This window comes from Coregonus lavaretus (assembly GCF_964263955.1).
Source record: "Coregonus lavaretus genome assembly, chromosome: 9".
Lineage (NCBI taxonomy): Eukaryota > Metazoa > Chordata > Actinopteri > Salmoniformes > Salmonidae > Coregonus > Coregonus lavaretus.
In genome coordinates this window covers 23846523-23865946 of record NC_139996.1, presented here as the reverse complement: position 1 = coordinate 23865946, position 19424 = coordinate 23846523, and the positions used below count along the sequence as shown (strand labels likewise).

At 42.9% G+C, this 19424-nt stretch overlaps 1 protein-coding gene across 2 annotated transcripts in view; it reads right to left on the bottom strand.

Annotated features, from left to right (window-relative positions):
• Positions 1-19424, bottom strand: part of ldlrad3 (low density lipoprotein receptor class A domain containing 3) — a 138730-nt gene that overhangs the window by 30366 nt on the left and 88940 nt on the right. Inside the window, exons 3-4 of one of the 2 annotated variants that reach the window (XM_084168550.1) lie at positions 18673-18798; positions 17613-17747 (exon numbers count right to left, since the gene is read on the bottom strand). In XM_084168550.1, coding sequence (XP_084024676.1) covers positions 17613-17747; positions 18673-18798 — 261 coding nt within the window. The remainder of the gene's footprint in view (positions 1-17612; positions 17748-18672; positions 18799-19424) is intronic. The other variant, XM_084168551.1, reaches the window with a different exon arrangement.

Here is a 19424-nt window from a genome sequence, read left to right as displayed (position 1 = left end):
CCAACACGTCTTTCATCTTGGTCCAAACTTCACTAACTAAACCCTTCCCACATGGAGGGAAATCTATAAATGGAGGAGAAACTACAAACAAGTAGTAGATGCCATGCTGTCTTACGTATGTTAGCTACTCACTGTTACATTCCTCTGTCTGTTGAACAGTGGAGAGAGGGAAAAACACTCTTAAAAATGACTGTGGCAGATGTGGTGGGCAACTTGGTTGAGGGACTGACACCACACTCCCTCTCTCCTCTCCTCTTTTCTCCTTTCCTCTCCTCTCCCCCCTCTCCTCACATTTCCTCTTTTCTCCTTTCCTCTCTCCTCTCCCCCCTCTCCTCTCCTCACATTTCCTCTTTTCTCCTTTCCTCTCTCCTCTCCCCCCTCTCCTCACCTTTCCTATTTTCTCATTTCCTCTCCTCCCTCTATCCTCCCTTTCCCTCTTTTCATCTCTCTTCCCTCTCCTGTCCTCTCCGTGATAGTATTAACACTGTATTCCAGTGGCTGGACATTCTGCTCTCCTCAGCAGTAATAGCATAGCGTACAGTGCCTTGCAAAAATATTCCTATTTTATTGCATTACAACCTGTAATTTAAATGGATTTTTATTTGGATTTCATGTAATGGACATACACAAAATAGTCCAAATTGGTAAATGAAATGAAAAAAATAACTTGTTTCAAAACATTCTAAAAAATAAATAACGGAAAAGTGGTGCGTGCATATGTATTAACCCCTTTGCTGCCCCTAAATAAGATCTGGTGCAACCAATTACCTTTAGAAGTCACATTCCCCATCTCTCTCGCTCTTTTGTCCATAATAATCTCATCATGTAGGCTATACGTGCGCTCTAGCCAACAGTGCGCAGATACTGTACTGTACTATAACTGTTTGCTGTTGGCTACTATATAACCCCAAAACTTTGGTGAGAAAACCAGCAGTAGAGTTGAAAATGCGATGGAACCCCATTTAACTTGTATGTTTTATTCGGTACATGGGAATTTAACCAAAAAATGTATTTTTATGTGCACTACGTCAACACGCACAGCCTTTCATCCGCAACAAGTCAATTTGAGGGAAGCACATCTCTGGTGGGAAAATGCACATATTGTTTTTTTGCAGATTTTAGAATATCTCATGAAAATCTGTCGGCAATTGGATGGAAACCTAGCTATAGATGTATTACATTTTTCGTCGTTTTTGCGTGGTTGTGTCATATTTCTGTGCATACTTTCCGTTGAAACTTGCATCGATGCATGCTTCAAAATATGTACATACGGAGTACGCTTTTGAGAAGTGCCCTCCATGCTCTGTTTCGCATACTTTGATTTGGACTCATACTCCGACCCTCCCGTGCTCCAATGTGTGTGCTCGGAGCACGGTAGTATGCATTTTGAGAAACACGGTATGAGAGAGATACAGAGCCATGGCCACAGCCAAATCTAGGAAACACATTTATTTGATTGTCCCTTTATTTATGCAGGTGAGATTAAAAACTGCAGAAATCAGACTCATTAAAATTCAAAGTACACAACTAAAAATTAAGGGTTCAACAAGGGTTCTTCTAAGATCCTCAAAGTTCTTCGAAGAACCTTAGGGTTCTTCCAAAAGGTTCTTCCAAGAACCCCATAGGAGGTGGGGTTCATCGAGGAACCTCATTAGTTGGTGGGGGTTCTTGCAGGAACCTAACTGCCCAACTGAAACATTTGGATTTGAATTTGAAAGGACAGCAGGTGCAGGCACTTAACTGAAAAATGTAAAGTTCTCCACAATTTAAGGTAAGGTTTGTCCCTAAATTGATATTGTTTTATGATGATACCATCTATCTTTTCATATTTGTGCAAATCTTTCTAAAACAGAAAATTGATACAATTCAATGGATATCAATCAACAAAGAGGTAAGAATATGTATGCCATAAGAATATGTTGAAGGCTAGCTGTATTGGGTGCAGATGACTGAACTGCTCACTTTTACAGTATGTCTGTGTCTGCAGGTTTGCAGATGAGGAGGCATACAAAGGTATGTCAATCAATTGGTATTGGTATGTTATGCAGATCACATGTACAATCCTCCTCCCTTACCTCTTCAAGGAAAATCCCATAGGCCTCTACATTATGGACAAGGTATGTGTATGAGTTCCCGCTCAGCCCAGTCAAAGCTATTCACTGCTCTGGCACCCCAATTGTGGAACAAGCTCCCCCACGACGCCAGGACAGCGGAGTCACTGACCACCTTCCGGAGACACTTGAAACCCTACCTCTTTAAGGAATACCTGGAATAGTATAACAGTAATCTTTCTAGTTTACCTTATATTTGGATTTTTTTATTCTGCTTTGCCACTAAAATCCTAATAAACACTGCCAACTAAAATATTGTTTTATTGTTGTTATTGTTAAGCGTATTACTACTAATAATAGGGGTTCAAAAATGTACCCTAAAAGGTTCTTCAAGGAACCCCTAAAGGATCCTCCAGGAACCTTTACTTTTTAGAGTGTACAGACACAGACAGGGCTGAATAACTACCACGAACTTCATGACAGGAACATGAAATTAGACCATTCTTATTTTCCACACAACTGCAAAAAAAAAAGGTGTTTTTAGAAATGGATGAATTAAATGGAGGGAGCGGCTATGTTTGAAGTCAGGGGCTAATGGGGCGAGCTAATGATGCTGTCACGGGGAGAATGGATGCCATCGGTTGGGGTGTTTGGAGCTAAACGAGATCATTATTTTCAGTGGCACACACAGAGAGAGAGACAGAGAGAGAGAGAGAGAGAGAGAGAGAGAGAGAGAGAGAGAGAGAGAGAGAGAGAGAGAGAGAGAGAGAGAGAGAGAGAGAGAGAGAGAGAGAGAGAGAGAGAGAGAGAGAGAGAGAGAGAGAGAGAGAGACTGGTTCTGGGTAAGAGGAGGCTGTATGGAGCAAGTTTGGGAGGGAGGGAGGGAGCAGAGGAGGCCCCCTGAATGCATAACTGCCCCCCAATCCTCTCTTCTTCTGTTCTGTTGGTACTCTCTCTTCTGTCTTTTACTCTTTCTTTCAACATCCAATTCATCCCCCCAAAAGCTGATTAAAAAATGTATCTTATTTGAGGATATTGCCATGAGAAGTAGTGTCTTTCCATTCTTTCCTTTCTGTTCTGACTGTCATCTACTGGTTTTAGTAGTCAACCTTCTGAAGATATGAAATGGTTATGACGCATGCACGCACGCGCACACCTACATGTATAGTAATCCAACAGGTCCTTTGGCTCACTCATTGTTACAGCAACAAATCCTACAGTACCCCATGTCCCAGGGCTCTGGATATGAAAACTAGCAGAGTTTAGGATATGTTCCCCTTCAAATGTACACAGATTATATCAAATCCCATTATAAGAGACTCAGACAGCGCTGGGTACTTATCCAACTTAATACCTTTCCTTGGGGTTCCTATCCTAACATTCACAGGCTTTGAACAGGGACATGTTAAATGTTAGCCATATTTCAAGCTACCTTTAGAGAACTTTATATTGCTCCCCTTAGATCCTATAGAATAGAATATGCCTCAAAATTAATGATCCTAGGAGAATTGTAACTACAGGATGTTAACTCAAAGTGCTCCCCCTCTGGCCAGGGAGGTATATCGCAGCTGCTGGAGAAAACATTCAAGTGTTAAGATTTAAATAGGATCCCCATTTAGCTGATGCCATGACAAAAAAGACATTACAGACAAAAAGATTTTGGAGCATAGATGGGAAACTCATCTAGAAATTAGGTAGGGGGCTGAGACACACACACACACACCGAGCATTCCTCATTGTAACTCTAGCCACATGGGAACTGGTGGCGACAGGAGTCTTTGTGAGCGTTTGAAGATCAGGTTGAAAGTATGTGATATGTGCTCAGCACAGGAAATCATGTGGCAGGGTTAATGAAAAGACAACAACGCGTGTGGGGCCCTCCATATCTCACACACCCACGAATGCATACACACATACCCCCCCTTATAGTTAGTTTTGTGTGTGTGTGTGTGTGTGTGTGTGTGTGTGTGTGTGTCTGTAGAAGGCTATTGCATGCTGAACCAGACAAGGACATAGAGATTCTGGGCATGGCTTATCTGCTATAGTTACAGAAACCAGTGGCTTTTCCCATAGACCCATTGTATTCAACCATGCCATGCTCTGAAAGATGAGTCCAGAGTGGACTGGGAGGGAGGGAGGGATACTCAGACACTGGCTCTATCTGAGGCGATCAGAGTAAGATACCGTACATCCACCCTGCTTAGTTAACAAACAAAAAAACATGCACACAGAAACTACCCTTACACACACATAGCTCTGAAATGCACAAAGGCTCCAGATACAAATACACTTAGGTCATTAAGACTCGTTTTTTCAACCACTCCACAAATTTCTTGTTAACAAACTATAGTTTTGGCATGTCGGTTAGGACATCTACTTTGTGCATGACACAAGTCATTTTTCCAACAATTGTTTACAGACAGATTATTTAACTTACAATTCACTGTTTCACAATTCCAGTGGGTCAGAAGTTTACATACACTAAGTTGACTGTGCCATTAAACAGCTTGGAAAATTCCAGAAAATGATGTCATGGCTTTAGAAGCTTCTGATAGGCTAATTGACATCATTTGTGTCAATTGGAGGTGTACCTGTGGATGTATTTCAAGGCCTACCTTCAAACTCAGTGCCTCTTTGCTTGACATCATGGGGAAATCTAAAGAAATCAGCCAAGACCTCAGAAAGAAAATTGTAGACCTCCACAAGTCTGGTTCATCCTTGGGAGCAATTTCCAAACGCCTGAAGGTACCACGTTCATCTGTACAAACAATAGTACGCAAGTATAAACACCATGGGACCACGCAGCCATCATACCGCCCAGAAAGGAGACGCGTTCTGTCTCCTAGAAATGAACGTACTTTGGTGCCAAAAGTGCAAATCAATCCCAGAACAACAGCAAAGGACCTTGTGAAGATGCTGGAGGAAACAGGTACAAAAGTATCTATATCCACAGTAAAACGAGTCCTATATCGACATAACCTGAAAGGCCGCTCAGCAAGGAAGAAGCCACTGCTCCAAAACCACCATAAAAAAGCCAGACTACGGTTTGCAACTGCACATGGGGACGAAGATCGTACTTTTTGGAGAAATGTCCTCTGGTCTGGTGAAACAAAAATAGAACTGTTTGGCAATAAGGACCATCGTTATGTTTGGAGGAAAAAGGGGGTTGCTTGCAAGTCGAAGAACACCATCCCAACCGTGAAGCACGGGGTGGCAGCATCATGCTGTGGACGTGCTTTGCTGCAGGAGGGACTGCTGCACTTCACAAAATAGATGGCATCATGAGGAAGGACAATTATGTGGATATATTGAAGCAACATCTCAAGACATCAGTCAGGAAGTTAAAGCTTGGTCGCAAATGGGTCTTCCAAATGGACAATGACCCCAAGCATACTTCCAAAGTTGTGGCAAAATGGCTTAAGGAAAACAAAGTCAATGTATTGGAGTGGCCATCACAAAGCACTGACCTCAATCCTATAGAACATTTGTGGGCAGAAACGAAAAAGCATGTGCGAGCAAGGAGGCCTACAAACCTGACTCAGGTACACTAGCTCTGTCAGGAGGAATGGGCCAAAATTCACCCAACTTATTGTGGGAAGCTTGTGGAAGGCTACCCGAAACGTTTGACCCAAGTTAAACAATTTAAAGGCAATGCTACAAAATACTAATTGAGTGTATGTAAACTTCTGACCCACTGGGAATGTGATGAAAGAAATAAAAGCTGAAATAAATCACTCTACTATTATTCTGACATTTCATATTCTTAAAATAAAGTGGTGATCCTAACTGACCTAAGACAGGGAATTTTTACTAGGATTAAATGTCAGGAATTGTGAAAAACTGAGTTTAAATGTATTTGGCTAAGGTGTATGTTAAAAGGGCTTTGGGCAACCAAGAGCCGCCAGAACAGCTTCAATGCACCTTTGCATAGATTCTACAAATGTCTAGAACTCTCTTCCATGAGAAATTCCATAATTTGGTGTTTTGTTGATGGTGGTGGAAAACGATGTCTCAGACACTGCTCCAGAATCTCCCATAAGTGTTCAGTTGGGTTGAGATCTGGTGACTGACACATGCACACACACACACTTTAAACCCACCATGCTCCTTTGAAACCCCTCTTTCAAAGTCACTGAGATCTCTTCTTCTAGCCATGGTAGCCAAAATAATGGACAACTGGGCTTTTGTATACAGTCGTGGTCAAAAGTTTTGAGAATGACACAAGTATTGGTCTTCACAAAGTTTGCTGCTTCAGTGTTTTTAGATATTTTTGTCAGATGTTACTATGGTATACTGAAGTATAATTACAAGCATTCCATAAGTGTCAAAGGCTTTTATTGACAATTACATTACGTTTATGCAAAGAGTCAATATTTGCAGTGTTGACCCTTCTTTTTCAAGACCTCTGCAATCCGCCCTGGCATGCTGTCAATTAACTTCTGGGCCACATCCTGACTGATGGCAGCCCATTCATGCATAATCAATGCTTGGAGTTTGTCAGAATTTGTGGGTTTTTGTTTGTCCACCCGCCTCATGAGGATTGACCACAAGTTCTCAATGGGATTAAGGTCTGGGGAGTTTCCTGGCAATGGACCCAAAATTTCGATGTTTTGTTTCCCGAGCCACTTAGTTATCACTTTTGCTTTATGGCAAAGTGCTCCATCATGCTGGAAAAGGCATTGTTCGTCACCAAACTGTTCTTGGATGGTTGGGAGAAGTTGTTCTCGGAGGACGTGTTGGTACCATTCTTTATTCATGGCTGTGTTCTTAGGCACAATTGTGAGTGAGCCCACTCCCTTGGCTGAGAAACAACCCCACACATGAATGGTCTCAGGATGCTTTACTGTTGGCATGAGGACAGAGAAGGAGAGGGGGAAGGAGGAGCAGAGGAGAAAGGAGGAGGGGAGGATGGAGAGTGAGTCAGGATGCACACACACCCCTGCTGTCAAACAGGGATAAGAGCATAAAGTTGTGTGTGTGTGTGTGTGTGTGTGTGTGTGTGTGTGTGTGTGTGTGTGTGTGTGTGTGTGTGTGTGTGTGTGTTTATACTGTGTGCACACTGCACATTATATATTAATGTACGGTCACACTTTATTCTGATAGTCTGGATAGTCATACTATCAACAAACTATCTATTGATAAGCAACTGCTAAGGTTACGGTTAGGTTTAGAATAAGGGTAAGGGTTAAGGTTAGGGCTAGGGTTAGGGTTAAGGTTAGTAGATATTTGTTGAAATGTTAATGATTGGCTGTAGATGGTCTGTAGAGCAAATAAAGTGTTACCAAATGTACAGAGAGAGACACATAGATGCCCTCTAAAGCTGTGCATTTTCCACAGAAAAATAGGGGAATATAGAGAGAGATAAATACAGAGAGAGTGAGAGACAGAGAGAGAGAAGAAAATGAGAGAGAGGTAGAGAGGGCAGTTGAGCTCAGTAATGACCATTAATGAAAGCAGTGTTGCATGCAGGGACTAATCCTGCTCTTCTATTCACTGTCTGGGCCTCAGGGACACAGCCCAAAATCAGCTCCACTTTCCCACCTTTTCACCGTTTACTCCCTTTCACCCTCCGCATCCACTCTCCTCACCTCCTTCTTATAACGCATTGGAGGAGAAGGTCAGATGGGAGGGACCTCTGGCTTTCTCCTCCAATGGGTTTTGAGAAGGAGGTGAGGAGAGAGGACGCGAGGAGTATAGAATTTAAATTCTCTCATTGTCTCCCTACTATCTCCTCATCCAGGCTCTCCAGCCCGTCCTAACTCCCTCCCATTCCAGTCCCTTTCCTTTCCCCCTCTTTGTTTGTTGTCCCCATTCTCTCTCTCTCTCCCTCTCTCTCCCTCTCTCCCTCTCTCCCTCTCCCTCTCCGCTCCCATTCCACTCTTTTTCATTTCCTCCTCCTCTCACATTTCTATCGCTCTCCCTCTCTCTGACACACAATCACTCTTCTGTCTCTCCTGGGCACTCCTTCGTCTCACTCTACTCAAGGCTCTTTCCCTCCTGCATTTCCCTGACGGATACACAAACTTACACCTCCACCGTCCCACACACACACACACACACCTCCCTGATCGACACACACACAGCTCCAACACCTAAACACTTGTCTATGTCTGAACACCTATACCGTGTGATCTTAGTATCAATTTGTTGGAAGGACACAATGTCTATAAGTAGTAGCCCATTAACAGTAATCCAACTCTGCCAGTCATAATGCCAATGGCTCAATACAAACACATTGACATCAGAGAGAGACAAACATACCCATGACCTTACACATCTCACAATGACCCAATGCATCATGCGTATTAACTCATATGCATTAAGGTTGATGGATTCACTAGCTCCTCTCTATGCTGTCCATTAGCCTGTTGTGGCACTGATGGATAAAGGCTGCATCCCAAAATGGCACCCTATTCCCTATATAGTGCACTACTCTTGACCAATGGCAGCAAATAGGGTGCCATTTGGGACGGGCCCAAAGAGTACATTAGCATTACTATGGGACACACATGTACATCATGTCTCATGAGTAGATAATTGACAGATGAAGTGTGTAATGGTAACAGTAGTTCTCAGAACTGAACGGAGCCAGAGACCTTTAATGGATCCCCTGCAGGCAGCTAATGTCTAGTGCTACAGATTGGTCCCTAAAAGATCCAAATGACCACACAACCAATCAGAGGAGGTTAGTCTGCTGTAGGCCAATAGAGATTAAGCTTAGAGGTCAAAGGTGAGGGTAAGTGTTTTGACAAGACACATTACACAACTCTTGTGTCGGAAGTGATGCTCTTTACCCACTGTTCAATAACATAATCTTTACTCATAAAAGCTCTTAGTTTCCACCATCAGAAAAGTGGCCCTATAGCCATAGAAACAGCTATGGCACAAACGCTGGCATTAGCTCCCAGTGATGAACAGTTCTTTGAGTTGTGATGCCCTTTATGACCTTGCCTAGCTATCTGCTTCGCTCTGCTGCTTATGGATGAGCGCATTAGGCATGTCAGCCAGGTAAAGTAATGATATGATAAAAATAGTGTGCTGGTGAAATTAAATGGGCTTCTGGGAACATCACCACCTCTGAGGGTAGGTCTATTTTTCATACATTCATCATCAACCCTGCTGCCCAGAAGGATGAAGTAATATGCTGCACCTCTACACTCTTATCTATGAATTCCTCTTAATTCTCAATTTTATTAAACGACAGAAAAGGGGGTTTGCACACCTCCTAGGCAAAGAGGTCTGGACTATTAAAAAGCTTCATTTGTATGCATGCAGCAGTGTTTTAACATTATAACAGGTCAGGCAAGTGTAGGCCTAAATATTCAAACGCCTCTTTTGAGTTCCTTGATAACACATTCTCTTCGGCAATTACGTCCTGGCCAAGAGGTTGAGATGGTTATGCAAAAACAGGCTGAAAGGAGAGGAGGTACAGTAGAGTGGTTCTATTCAGGAAAGAGAGAGAGCAAGAGAAAAAGAGAGAGTGAGAGATAGGGAAATAGGTTAGAGAGAAGCAAAGAGAGAGACCCTCAACTGTTCAACAAAAGACCTGACCCTATGAGTGTCATCAGTGTTTGCAACAGAAGCACAATGCAGCTGAATGTAAATGCTACAGTAGCCTCTACTCTACTCTGGCAGGAGAGCTAGTGTATTGTGAGCAGAGTGGAGCTAAATGACTGAATGTTAATGTAAGTGTAGAGTGCTTGAAGTTGGCACAGAGAGGGACGCCGTTCCTGAGCCCTATTCAAACACACATATAATGGGTATGGAAGAGCAGGCTCTACACACGTACGTGCACATGCACACATCACACACCACTCACACACACATCACACACCACTCACCACACACATCACACACCACTCACCACACACACACACACACACACACTAGAGAAGAAGGGCATTGGGTAATAAGAACAGTAGAGCTTTTGTCCCGACTGGAATTCCTCTTCACATCCGTGGGTGCCGGTTGCCAGTTGACCACCATCGTCATGGTGACTGAATGGGGTTAGATGTAGCAGATACAGGTTATTAATTTCGGGGAGCTCAGACAGAGTGGAATGGCTGGCCCTGGTTCAAGGACATAGGGATTCACACAGACACAAGCCCAGGGGGGAGTGCTCTTTCTGGGCATGGCCAAGACAGTTAGGTCCTAACACAAGGAGCTCCATGAACACTAACACTCATCCACGGTCAAGGTTAGAGGGCTACTTGTAATGGACGAACATGGAAGATGGGGGGGGGGGGGGGGGGGGCAAGAGGAGAACAATAGAGGGAAGAGAAACTTGGGTACACACACGCACATACGCGCACACACAAACTAAACGTTTCTCCTAGTTGAACTCCCTGGGCAGTAACGTCAGCCATTATATTGCCCTCCACTCCCACACCATTCTTCCTCTGCCACTGTCTCTGCCTTCGCTCTCTGTGTTAATGACAGGACAAGACAGACCCACACCTCACACACACAGACCCATACCTCACACACAAAGACAGACGCACACACTCATGCACGCACACACACCTCCAAAACACCCTTGGATTAACTTGTCATTTTAAACTACTGCGCCTATTTTCTGGCACAAACTTCTGCAGAAATCAATGTGGGATATGGAGGCTGAAAAGCCATTAAAAGCAGAAAGATACCACCAGTGGTGAATACAACCCAGGAATCTGTAATCACTGACATTCTCCATTCAGTCTATATATCAGTGTGATTGGAGGCCCTAATGGGTGCTTTACTGTGGACTCTAATGGTGAGGTGGAAATGAGTATTATGTATCTGTTTATGAGCTGGTGTAAACGGCTGGCCCGGGGATCCAGGTTTCTCATGCATAACGCCTATGCAAAGCAGCAGATGCAGCCGTGAATCTCCTTTCACACTGAAGAAGAACTTATTAAATATAGAGCTGTAGATTATACTCTGTAGTCTGAGTGCTTCTCTGGAGTTCAAAAGAGGCTCTCTGGAGTTTTACTAAGAGGAAAGAGAGAAAATTGTGTGTGACAAACTTTTGAAGCCAGCTTCAACAGGTTCTTATAGAACAATCTGTAATGGAAGATTAATTGTTTTGTCACAAGTTTTCAGTTTAATGATTATCTACCCTCAAAAGCCTAAATTCCTTCTTTGCCATTTGAGAATAACAATAACTTAGATGATTGGCGATCACCATTCAAACACATGGGCGAAAGCGATCAGAACACATATTGTAGATGTGCTAACACACACACACACACACACACACACACACACACACACACACACACACACACACACACACACACACACACACACGCACATATGTATTCACCCCCTTTGCTATGAAGCCCCTAAATAAGATCTGGTGCAACCAATTACCGTCAGAAGTCACATAATTAGTTCAATAAAGTCCACCTGTATGCAATCTAAGTGTTACATAATCTGTCACAAGATCTCAGTATATATATACACACCTGTTCTGAAAGGCCCCAGAGTCTGCAACACCACTAAGCAAGGGGCACCACCAAGCAAGCAGCACCATGAAGACCAAGTAGCTCTCCAAACAGGTCAGGGACAAAGTTATGGAGAAGTACAGATCAGGGTTGGGTTATAAAAAAATATCAGAAACTTTGAACATCCCACGGAGCACCATTAAATCCATTATTAAAAAATTGAAAGAATATGGCACCAAAACAAACCTGCCAAGAGAGGGCCGCCCACCAAAACTCACGGACCAGGCAAGGAGGGCATTAATCAGAGAGGAAACAAAGAGACCAAAGATAACCCCGAAGGAGCTGCAAAGCTCCACAGCGGTGATTGGAGTCTCTGTCCATAGGACCACTTTAAGCCGTACACTCCACAGAGCTGGGCTTTACGGAATAGTGGCCAGAAAAAAGTAATTGCTTACAGAAAAAAATAAGCAAATACGTTTGGTGTTCGCCAAAAGGCATGTGGGAGACTCCCCAAACATATGGAAGAAGGTACTCTGGTCAGATGAGACTAAAATTGAGCTGTTTGGCCATCAAGGAAAACGCTATCTCTGGCACAAACCCAACACCTCTCATCACCCCGAGAACATGTATCATGCTGTGGGGATGTTTTTCATTGGCAGGGACTGGGAAACTGGTCAGAATTGAAGGAATGATGGATGGCGCTAAATACAGGGAAATTCTTGAGGGAAACATGTTTCAGTCTTCCAGAGATTTGAGACTGGGACAGAGGTTCACCTTCCAGCAGGACAATGACCCTAAGCATACTACTAAAGCAACACTCGAGTGGTTTAAGGGGAAACATTTAAATGTCTTGGAATGGCCTAGTCAAAGCCCAGACCTCAATCCAATTGAGAATCTGTGGTATGACTTAAAGATTGCTGTACACCAGCGGAACCCATCAAACTTGAAGGAGCTGGAGCAGTTTTGCCTTGAAGAATGGGCAAAAATCCCAGTAGCTAGATGTGCCAAGCTTATAGAGACATATCCCAAGAGACTTGCAGCTGTAATTGCTGCAAAAGGTGGCTCTACAAAGTATTGACTTTGGGGGGGTGAATAGTTATGCACGCTCAAGTTCTGTTTGAATAGGTCTCTGAACATTTTATTTCGAAACGTGTGCTTCTCTCTAGAATCTACTCGTTTGACTACAGTGGAAATAGCATAGCACTTAATTCTATTCAAACTCTGTGTCTTGTGAGAAACGTTCCCTTGATTTTGGGTGATGTTGTTCCACCAGGAAATGAAAACTGGAATTTGCTGCTCCTCTTACTGCAAATAATCAACATTGTTTTTTCCCCTTTTCTTAGCCAGGGCATGACTTTGTATCTGAATCATTTGATAATTGAACACCACACACTTTTCAAACAGTTGTACCCACATAAAAACTTGATACCCAAACATCACTTTATGATACATTACCCAGCATGCATAAGACAAATCGGTCCATTATTACATATGTGGAGCATGAGGTTTGAGGCAAAGCACAAACTCTTTAAGAACACCCTCAAAAACTTCAAGAACATTACTAAGTCCCTTGCCAAAAAACACCAATTTGCTATAGGCCATCACTGGGAGATCACCATTGCGACATACTGAGTATGGAATGATGAAAGCATTTTCCCTGAGTGATTTTAATGGTGGTGAGGAGTTGGCAGTGTCACTTCAGGTCTCTATGCAGAAAGCCATTTACTCTACCAGCTGGGTTAAGATGGATGGCACAGAGTACAGAGAGGGACTGTTAGTTTGCAGTAAGATGGAGCATAAAATGCCAGTCTTTTGTAAAATAACTAAGATCATTGTGGTTGACAATATTGTATACCTATTGCTGGACAAGATGCATACTGATAATTTCAGTGAACATTACCATGCATTCACTGTGTTTGATGGAGTTTATGACAAAGTTGTTGTCAAAGTTGATCTGACATTTTGAGTGGCCCTATATAAACACAGGATGTGTGTTAAAAAAACACTCCAATAGGTCATTTGAACAACACCTGAAGTGTTATATCTTAACACTCAGAGAGTGTTTCAATATGAACACTACCAAAAGTGTTAAATTAACACTGAGTGGCCCTATATAAACACTGGACGAGTATTAAAATTAACACGCCTGGTGTTAAATTAACACTTTCAAATTTGCTGTGTACCCTGCACCTTAGATATGGCTGCCCTGTGTACAGTACATAGAGTCATTGAACACTGGTCACTTTACTAATGTTTACATACTGTTTTACCCACTTTATATGTATATGCTGTATTCTAGTCATGACATCCTATATCACTACTGCTATACATAACTTTTCTATTCACATACTGTCTATACTGTCTATACACACCATTCACACATGTCCGGAAGATAATTTCCTGCAATTCTATCAATTTTGCCATGGGGTTTTGTACTGTGTATTTAAATAATGTATTCTCGACATAGCTCATTCTAATGTTGTACATTGTATTTTAGTTACACTGTTTATACACACCACATATTTATTTATATACTGGATTCTTGACATAGCTCACTCTAATATATCTACTGCTGTACATATAATTCCTAGTATATATTATTTATTATTATTTGTAGAAACGTATAGATTGCATTTGGATTACTGTTACAGTGCTAATTGGTTTGTTAATTGGATTCGTTCCGACATTTTTTTTCTTTAAAAAAAATATTATTTGTGTACTTGTTTGCTTATTACTGCATTGTTAGGCGCAAGTAACAAACATTTCGCTGCACCTGCTATAACATTTGCTAAACTGTGTATGCGACCAATAAACTTTAATTTGATTTGATTTGACATCTGTATTCAAATGCTCCTTGGATGCTGAAATAGGAGTAAGGTTTGGGACTGGGGACATGAAACAGAGCTTTGGTAGAAAGTGGATGTGAATGGGAGCAATAATGAAGATGTTTTCTGAGCCTGTGTGCTCTACCCTACATGAAGACACTAGCATAATCCCCACTGCATTTCTGAATTCCTGGATATTGTTTGGAATGTAAATATTTTATGACAATCTCTATTTGAAAATGTTTATGTTGTTGAATGTCTACAGTTTACTATGAAGGGGGGTGTTGACTATTCAAACACACACACACAGAGCGTGCCAAAACAAAAGCCTTTGATGGTGGTAATCAGACAAAGCATGCCATGTCTTCAGAAATCCACAAAGCCAGTTGAAAGCTTTCCCAACCATCAAAGCCTCCTTTAACTCTCTCTCTCTCATCAGATTTGAGGATGACTCACTCCAGCGTCATCATGCCTAACACACTGTGTCATTAGTCTACTAAAACAATTAAATGGCTATACTTTGAAAGAATGTCCCTTCTTAGCAGATTTGAACTAACGTTCCTCCATTCTGTGAATTAATATTACTGTTAAGACACTCTCCAATTTTCCATCTAACAGAGAACACTTCATCCACAGCTCTCTGCATGTATCACACTATTTCAAATTCACAAACTTTAGACTGCTGAAGGTCAGGGAGTTATACTGGGTGTATTATTGCTTTAGTGTGTGTGTATGTGTTTGGTGCTTAGGTATGCAGAGTGTTTCTCTGGTCCCCAGTGTGTTTGTGTGTGTGTGTCAGGGACGTCTGTGCCCCCGGGCTCTTCTCCTGCTGTGACGAGGCAGAGGGCGGTCAAACACACACCGCCCCCAACACCGTGCACCCAAATACAGATTTGTGAGGAAAAGGAAACGCTGCTTTGCCGAATGGGCTTTAATGTTATTTCTGCTTCCTGAATTACAGAGCCCTCCCCCTCCCTCTCTCTGCCTCAGGGCTCGACTCCAGACTACTGTTATCCCTCTCTCCCTGTCTCTCGCTCTTACTATCCCTCTCACTCACTTCTATCTATTCAATTCCCCTCTTCTGGCTCCCATTTCACTCTACCTCTCTCTATCTCAACTCCAGCATCACTCACTCGCACTATCCCTCTCCTTGAATTGATCTCCAATCCCCCTTAGCCTCTCTTCTAACCTCTCATGCCTTTTATTCCAATTGTTTCTATCGCTCTCTATTCTCTCTCTCTATCTTCCCATGCACTTCCTAGATTACATCGCAAGACGTTTTTCCGCCAACTTTACTATACTGCCAACTTGTTTTCCAACTTTTCTTTATATCTGAAAGGCATTGCCGGTATCAAAGCCAAAACTTTAACATACAATATGTTATGAATTTGCTTATACGTATGAATTCAAATTTTTTCTGGCTAACGTTAGTTAGGCTAGGGGTAAGGTTTAGGGGTTAGGAGTTAGGAGTTAGGTTCAAGGTTTAAGGTTAGGGGAAGGGTTAGCTAAAAAGGTTAAGGTTAGGGAAGGGTTAGCTAAAAAGGTTAAGGTTAGGGGAAGGGTTAGCTAAAAAGCTAAGTAGTTGCAAAGTATCTAAAAAGTAGTAAGTAGTTGCAAAGTTGCTAATTAGCTAAAATACTAAAGTTGTCCGTGATGAGATTCGAACAAGCAACCTTTGGGTGGCTAGACGTTCGCATTATACGCCCACCCATCCACCTGCCTTTCATTTTTACCTTAAGTAACCTTCTGTCTTATGTAACCATACCAAACTTATCATTTCATACTAATTTGAGTGTCCCGAATTCTCATTTACTATGTTACGTCTAGTCTATGAGACCAGCCTGGTGTGCTGTAGAGAGACAAGAGAAAAATAGTTTTGATCAGTCATGGAAATAAAAGTGCTGAAAACATGTTGGCTCACATTAATTTTTTTTAGATGAAGAAAAAGCTATAGGATGTAAAATACCTGAGTTTTGGCGCAGGTATAGCCGAGTAGCGCTGGTGAAAGTGTAAATCATAGTCTGCAGATACAGATAAGCGATAGTCCGGCATCCCATTGTGAAATCACTCCGCAGCTCTGAGACCACCATCTGCAGGGGAAGCGCAGCCTGAACGCGCACCTCCCCACAATTCCCAACCAACGCGTCTCCGGTATGCATCCTCTATTCATTTGAATGTGTTGACCGTTGAAGAAATTGTTTGATCTGCGCTAAGAATTCTAAAAAGTATGAAAACCAACGGTCCAATATTCTAGGACACTGCTGTGCATACGTGTACACGTTTTGGACTATGATAAACCCTTAACAATACGTTGCAAAAAATTAAATAAATGCTCCCACTTTTTATTTTTTACAAATCAATACATGGAGTCAAAGTATCAATATAATATCATCCAAAATAATATTGAGATTTGTAACTGTATCGATTTTTTCCCTCATCACTATTTTATATTGCTACATTGCATTGTTTGCCACTTTGTCACTTCCCCTTCCAAAAAATTAAAAACCCGTTACCCAATAAATACATAGATAAACAACATAGCGGCCATCCTCTGTGGCTGTCTAACAGTGCCAAATGGACTAAATCAGATTGCAGGAATAAAACAAGGGAAGGATAAAACGCTGAGAGCAGGCTAGATGTAATTATCAGACACCTCAGAGGCAGGTAACCCAAACAGCATTCTAACTACAGGAGATGGGGAGTGTAGAGAGGAAGAGGGAGTGTGGGATGAGTCCAGGTGGCTTAACGCTGATATTGTGTGCCTTATCTGTCGTCTGCAGCACCTCTGCTCTTATTCTAGAGAGGCAAAGTCAGGGGGGGGGGGGGGGGGGGGGGCAACGACATAGATTGTGTGTGTGTATGCCTGTGGGTGTGTGTGTTATGCAGTTTAATTTCCCCCTCCTCTTCCTCAGCACAGAGGGATAATAAACCCTGAGCTTCTCCTCTCTGCTGTGCTGTATTCTGTCTTGATAGCAGACCTCCACACGGTTCCCACCCGATGGATCCGGATTCTGGCCTATATCAGGATGGCCACGGAGGTCTGGCAGATGTGTATGGAGGCACATGTGCATGTCAACTTCCTCTGTAGGAACAACAAGCTATCTTCTTGTTTCTGACTTAAAGTTTACAAAGTTGGCTTGGATTGCAAGTGGTAGCAAAGTATTGAATCCTAGTGAGCACTGTTGGATGCTAGTATAATGGTGCCTTGTGACTGTGAAACCATTAGCATGTAGCCATGTTAGTGTATAGCTAGCGTGTAGCTAGCATGTAGCTAGCGGGTAGTTACTATGTAGTGTGTAGCTCCTTACCTGCGGTGGTGAGACAGTGTTCCTCGTCACTGTTGTCCTGACAGTTGTCCTGTCCGTTACACAGGAAACTGCGGTCCACACAGTGCCCGTTACGACACTTGAAGCGGGCCTCCAGACACACCAGCGGGTTACCTGCTGTGAGAGGACCACAACACAGCTCAGGAGTTGGATGTCAGGGGTTAGAGGTCAGGGGTTAGGTATGTGATAAACAAACTGTAGGCATTCTTTTGTTTCGTTTTTATAACCACCAGCTCCTTAAACTGAAGTGGAAGAAACCAAAAAAAACTATAGAAACCTCAAACATCAATCTAAAACCTTTAACACGGTCCAATTTAACAATTTATCAGAGAAATATCAAGAGGGAAGTAATGAAAAAAATGTATGCATCACACCGCATCGAGAGATACAGTAAAACCATTAAATCTGGGTTTTTGATTAGATACAAAAATCCAACTAGCATGAGAGACCTCAGAACACTTCTGATTCCTCTTTGCACGCTTGTGCTGCTTGGCCTTTGTTCCAAGCCTGGGCAGAATGAGGCGGAATTATCTTGTAAGAAGATCCAGACAATTAGGCAGTAGAGACGTAGCGGTCGGTTCTCAGAGCGCGGCGTTCACAGCACAGAGCACACGGAGGGAGCGCAGTTCCATTTAAATGGCTAGATTAGATGTGCGTCAGCGTGGGGGCCTGCAGGCTAGGCACAGTGTCTCTGACAATGGAGAGTGATTGGCTCGTTAGAAGCTGCTCTGCTGAGATGGAGAGAAACAGGAACAGAGGGAGGGAGCCACGTGAGCCCACTCCCAAATCCACCACTACTCTATACTACAGCTAAAGCTGCCTCCCAAATTATCCCCTATCCCTGTAGAGTGCTAAGGTGTCTGCTAACAAGAGGACAAGTTGCACTGATCATACAGTAGGTCCAGAAGACCAACCAGAGTTTAAATACAGTATGTGGCTAAATAGAGAGTGGTTTCCATGACATACTGTACATTAAGGTCATGATGGGGTGTGGTTGCCAGGGTTATTATGGGATGGGAGGTGGTTGCTGTGGGATACTCACTGCAATCCTTCTCGTCGCTCCCGTCAGGACAGTCACTGAAGCCATTGCAACGGAACCGCCCGATGATACAGTGGATCCCGTTGGCACAGGCGAAGAACGTCGGAGCACACTTGGACTTTATCTTGGCTGTGGGGAGGAGAGGAGAGGGGTAGAGCGCGACGTAGAGGAGGGGGAGAAGGGTCTGTTATTAGGATGATGGCAGAAATGTATATGGATGAATGATGCTGCAGTTTTAAGTGTCTCATAATAGAGTTGAGCTGTGGGAATAAGAGAGAGAAAGAGATAGAGAAAGAAGAAAGAATGAGAAGAAGGGAAGGACAGAGGGAGAGAGATGGAGAGGAGAGGGAGAGAAAGGGAGGGAAGGAAGAAGAGAGAGAGATGAAGAACAGGACAGGGAGAGGGGGGAGAAGGAGTGAGAGGCAGGAGGAGCATGGTAGGGATAGAGGGATGTGTTATGTGGGCCCTACCAGACAACCAGTGTATATTACAGGATGCTGCTAGCGTTTCATTCATGGCCTTAAGGGATCCTTCTTATTGTTATTCTGGCAATGGTGCAGTTCTAATAAAATGTTACAAATGTAGTTCTGTTATACTAAAGGTCAGTGAATGTATCAGTTCTACTTGTCCTGCAGTACTTCTTTGCACTTTATCTATAGACCTACCCCCTCAGCTTAAGAGCTACTGGTTGGAAACAGAATAGAAAACAGTTAGGAAGGAGAGCAGACAGAAAGCAGACTGAGACAAAGAGAGAA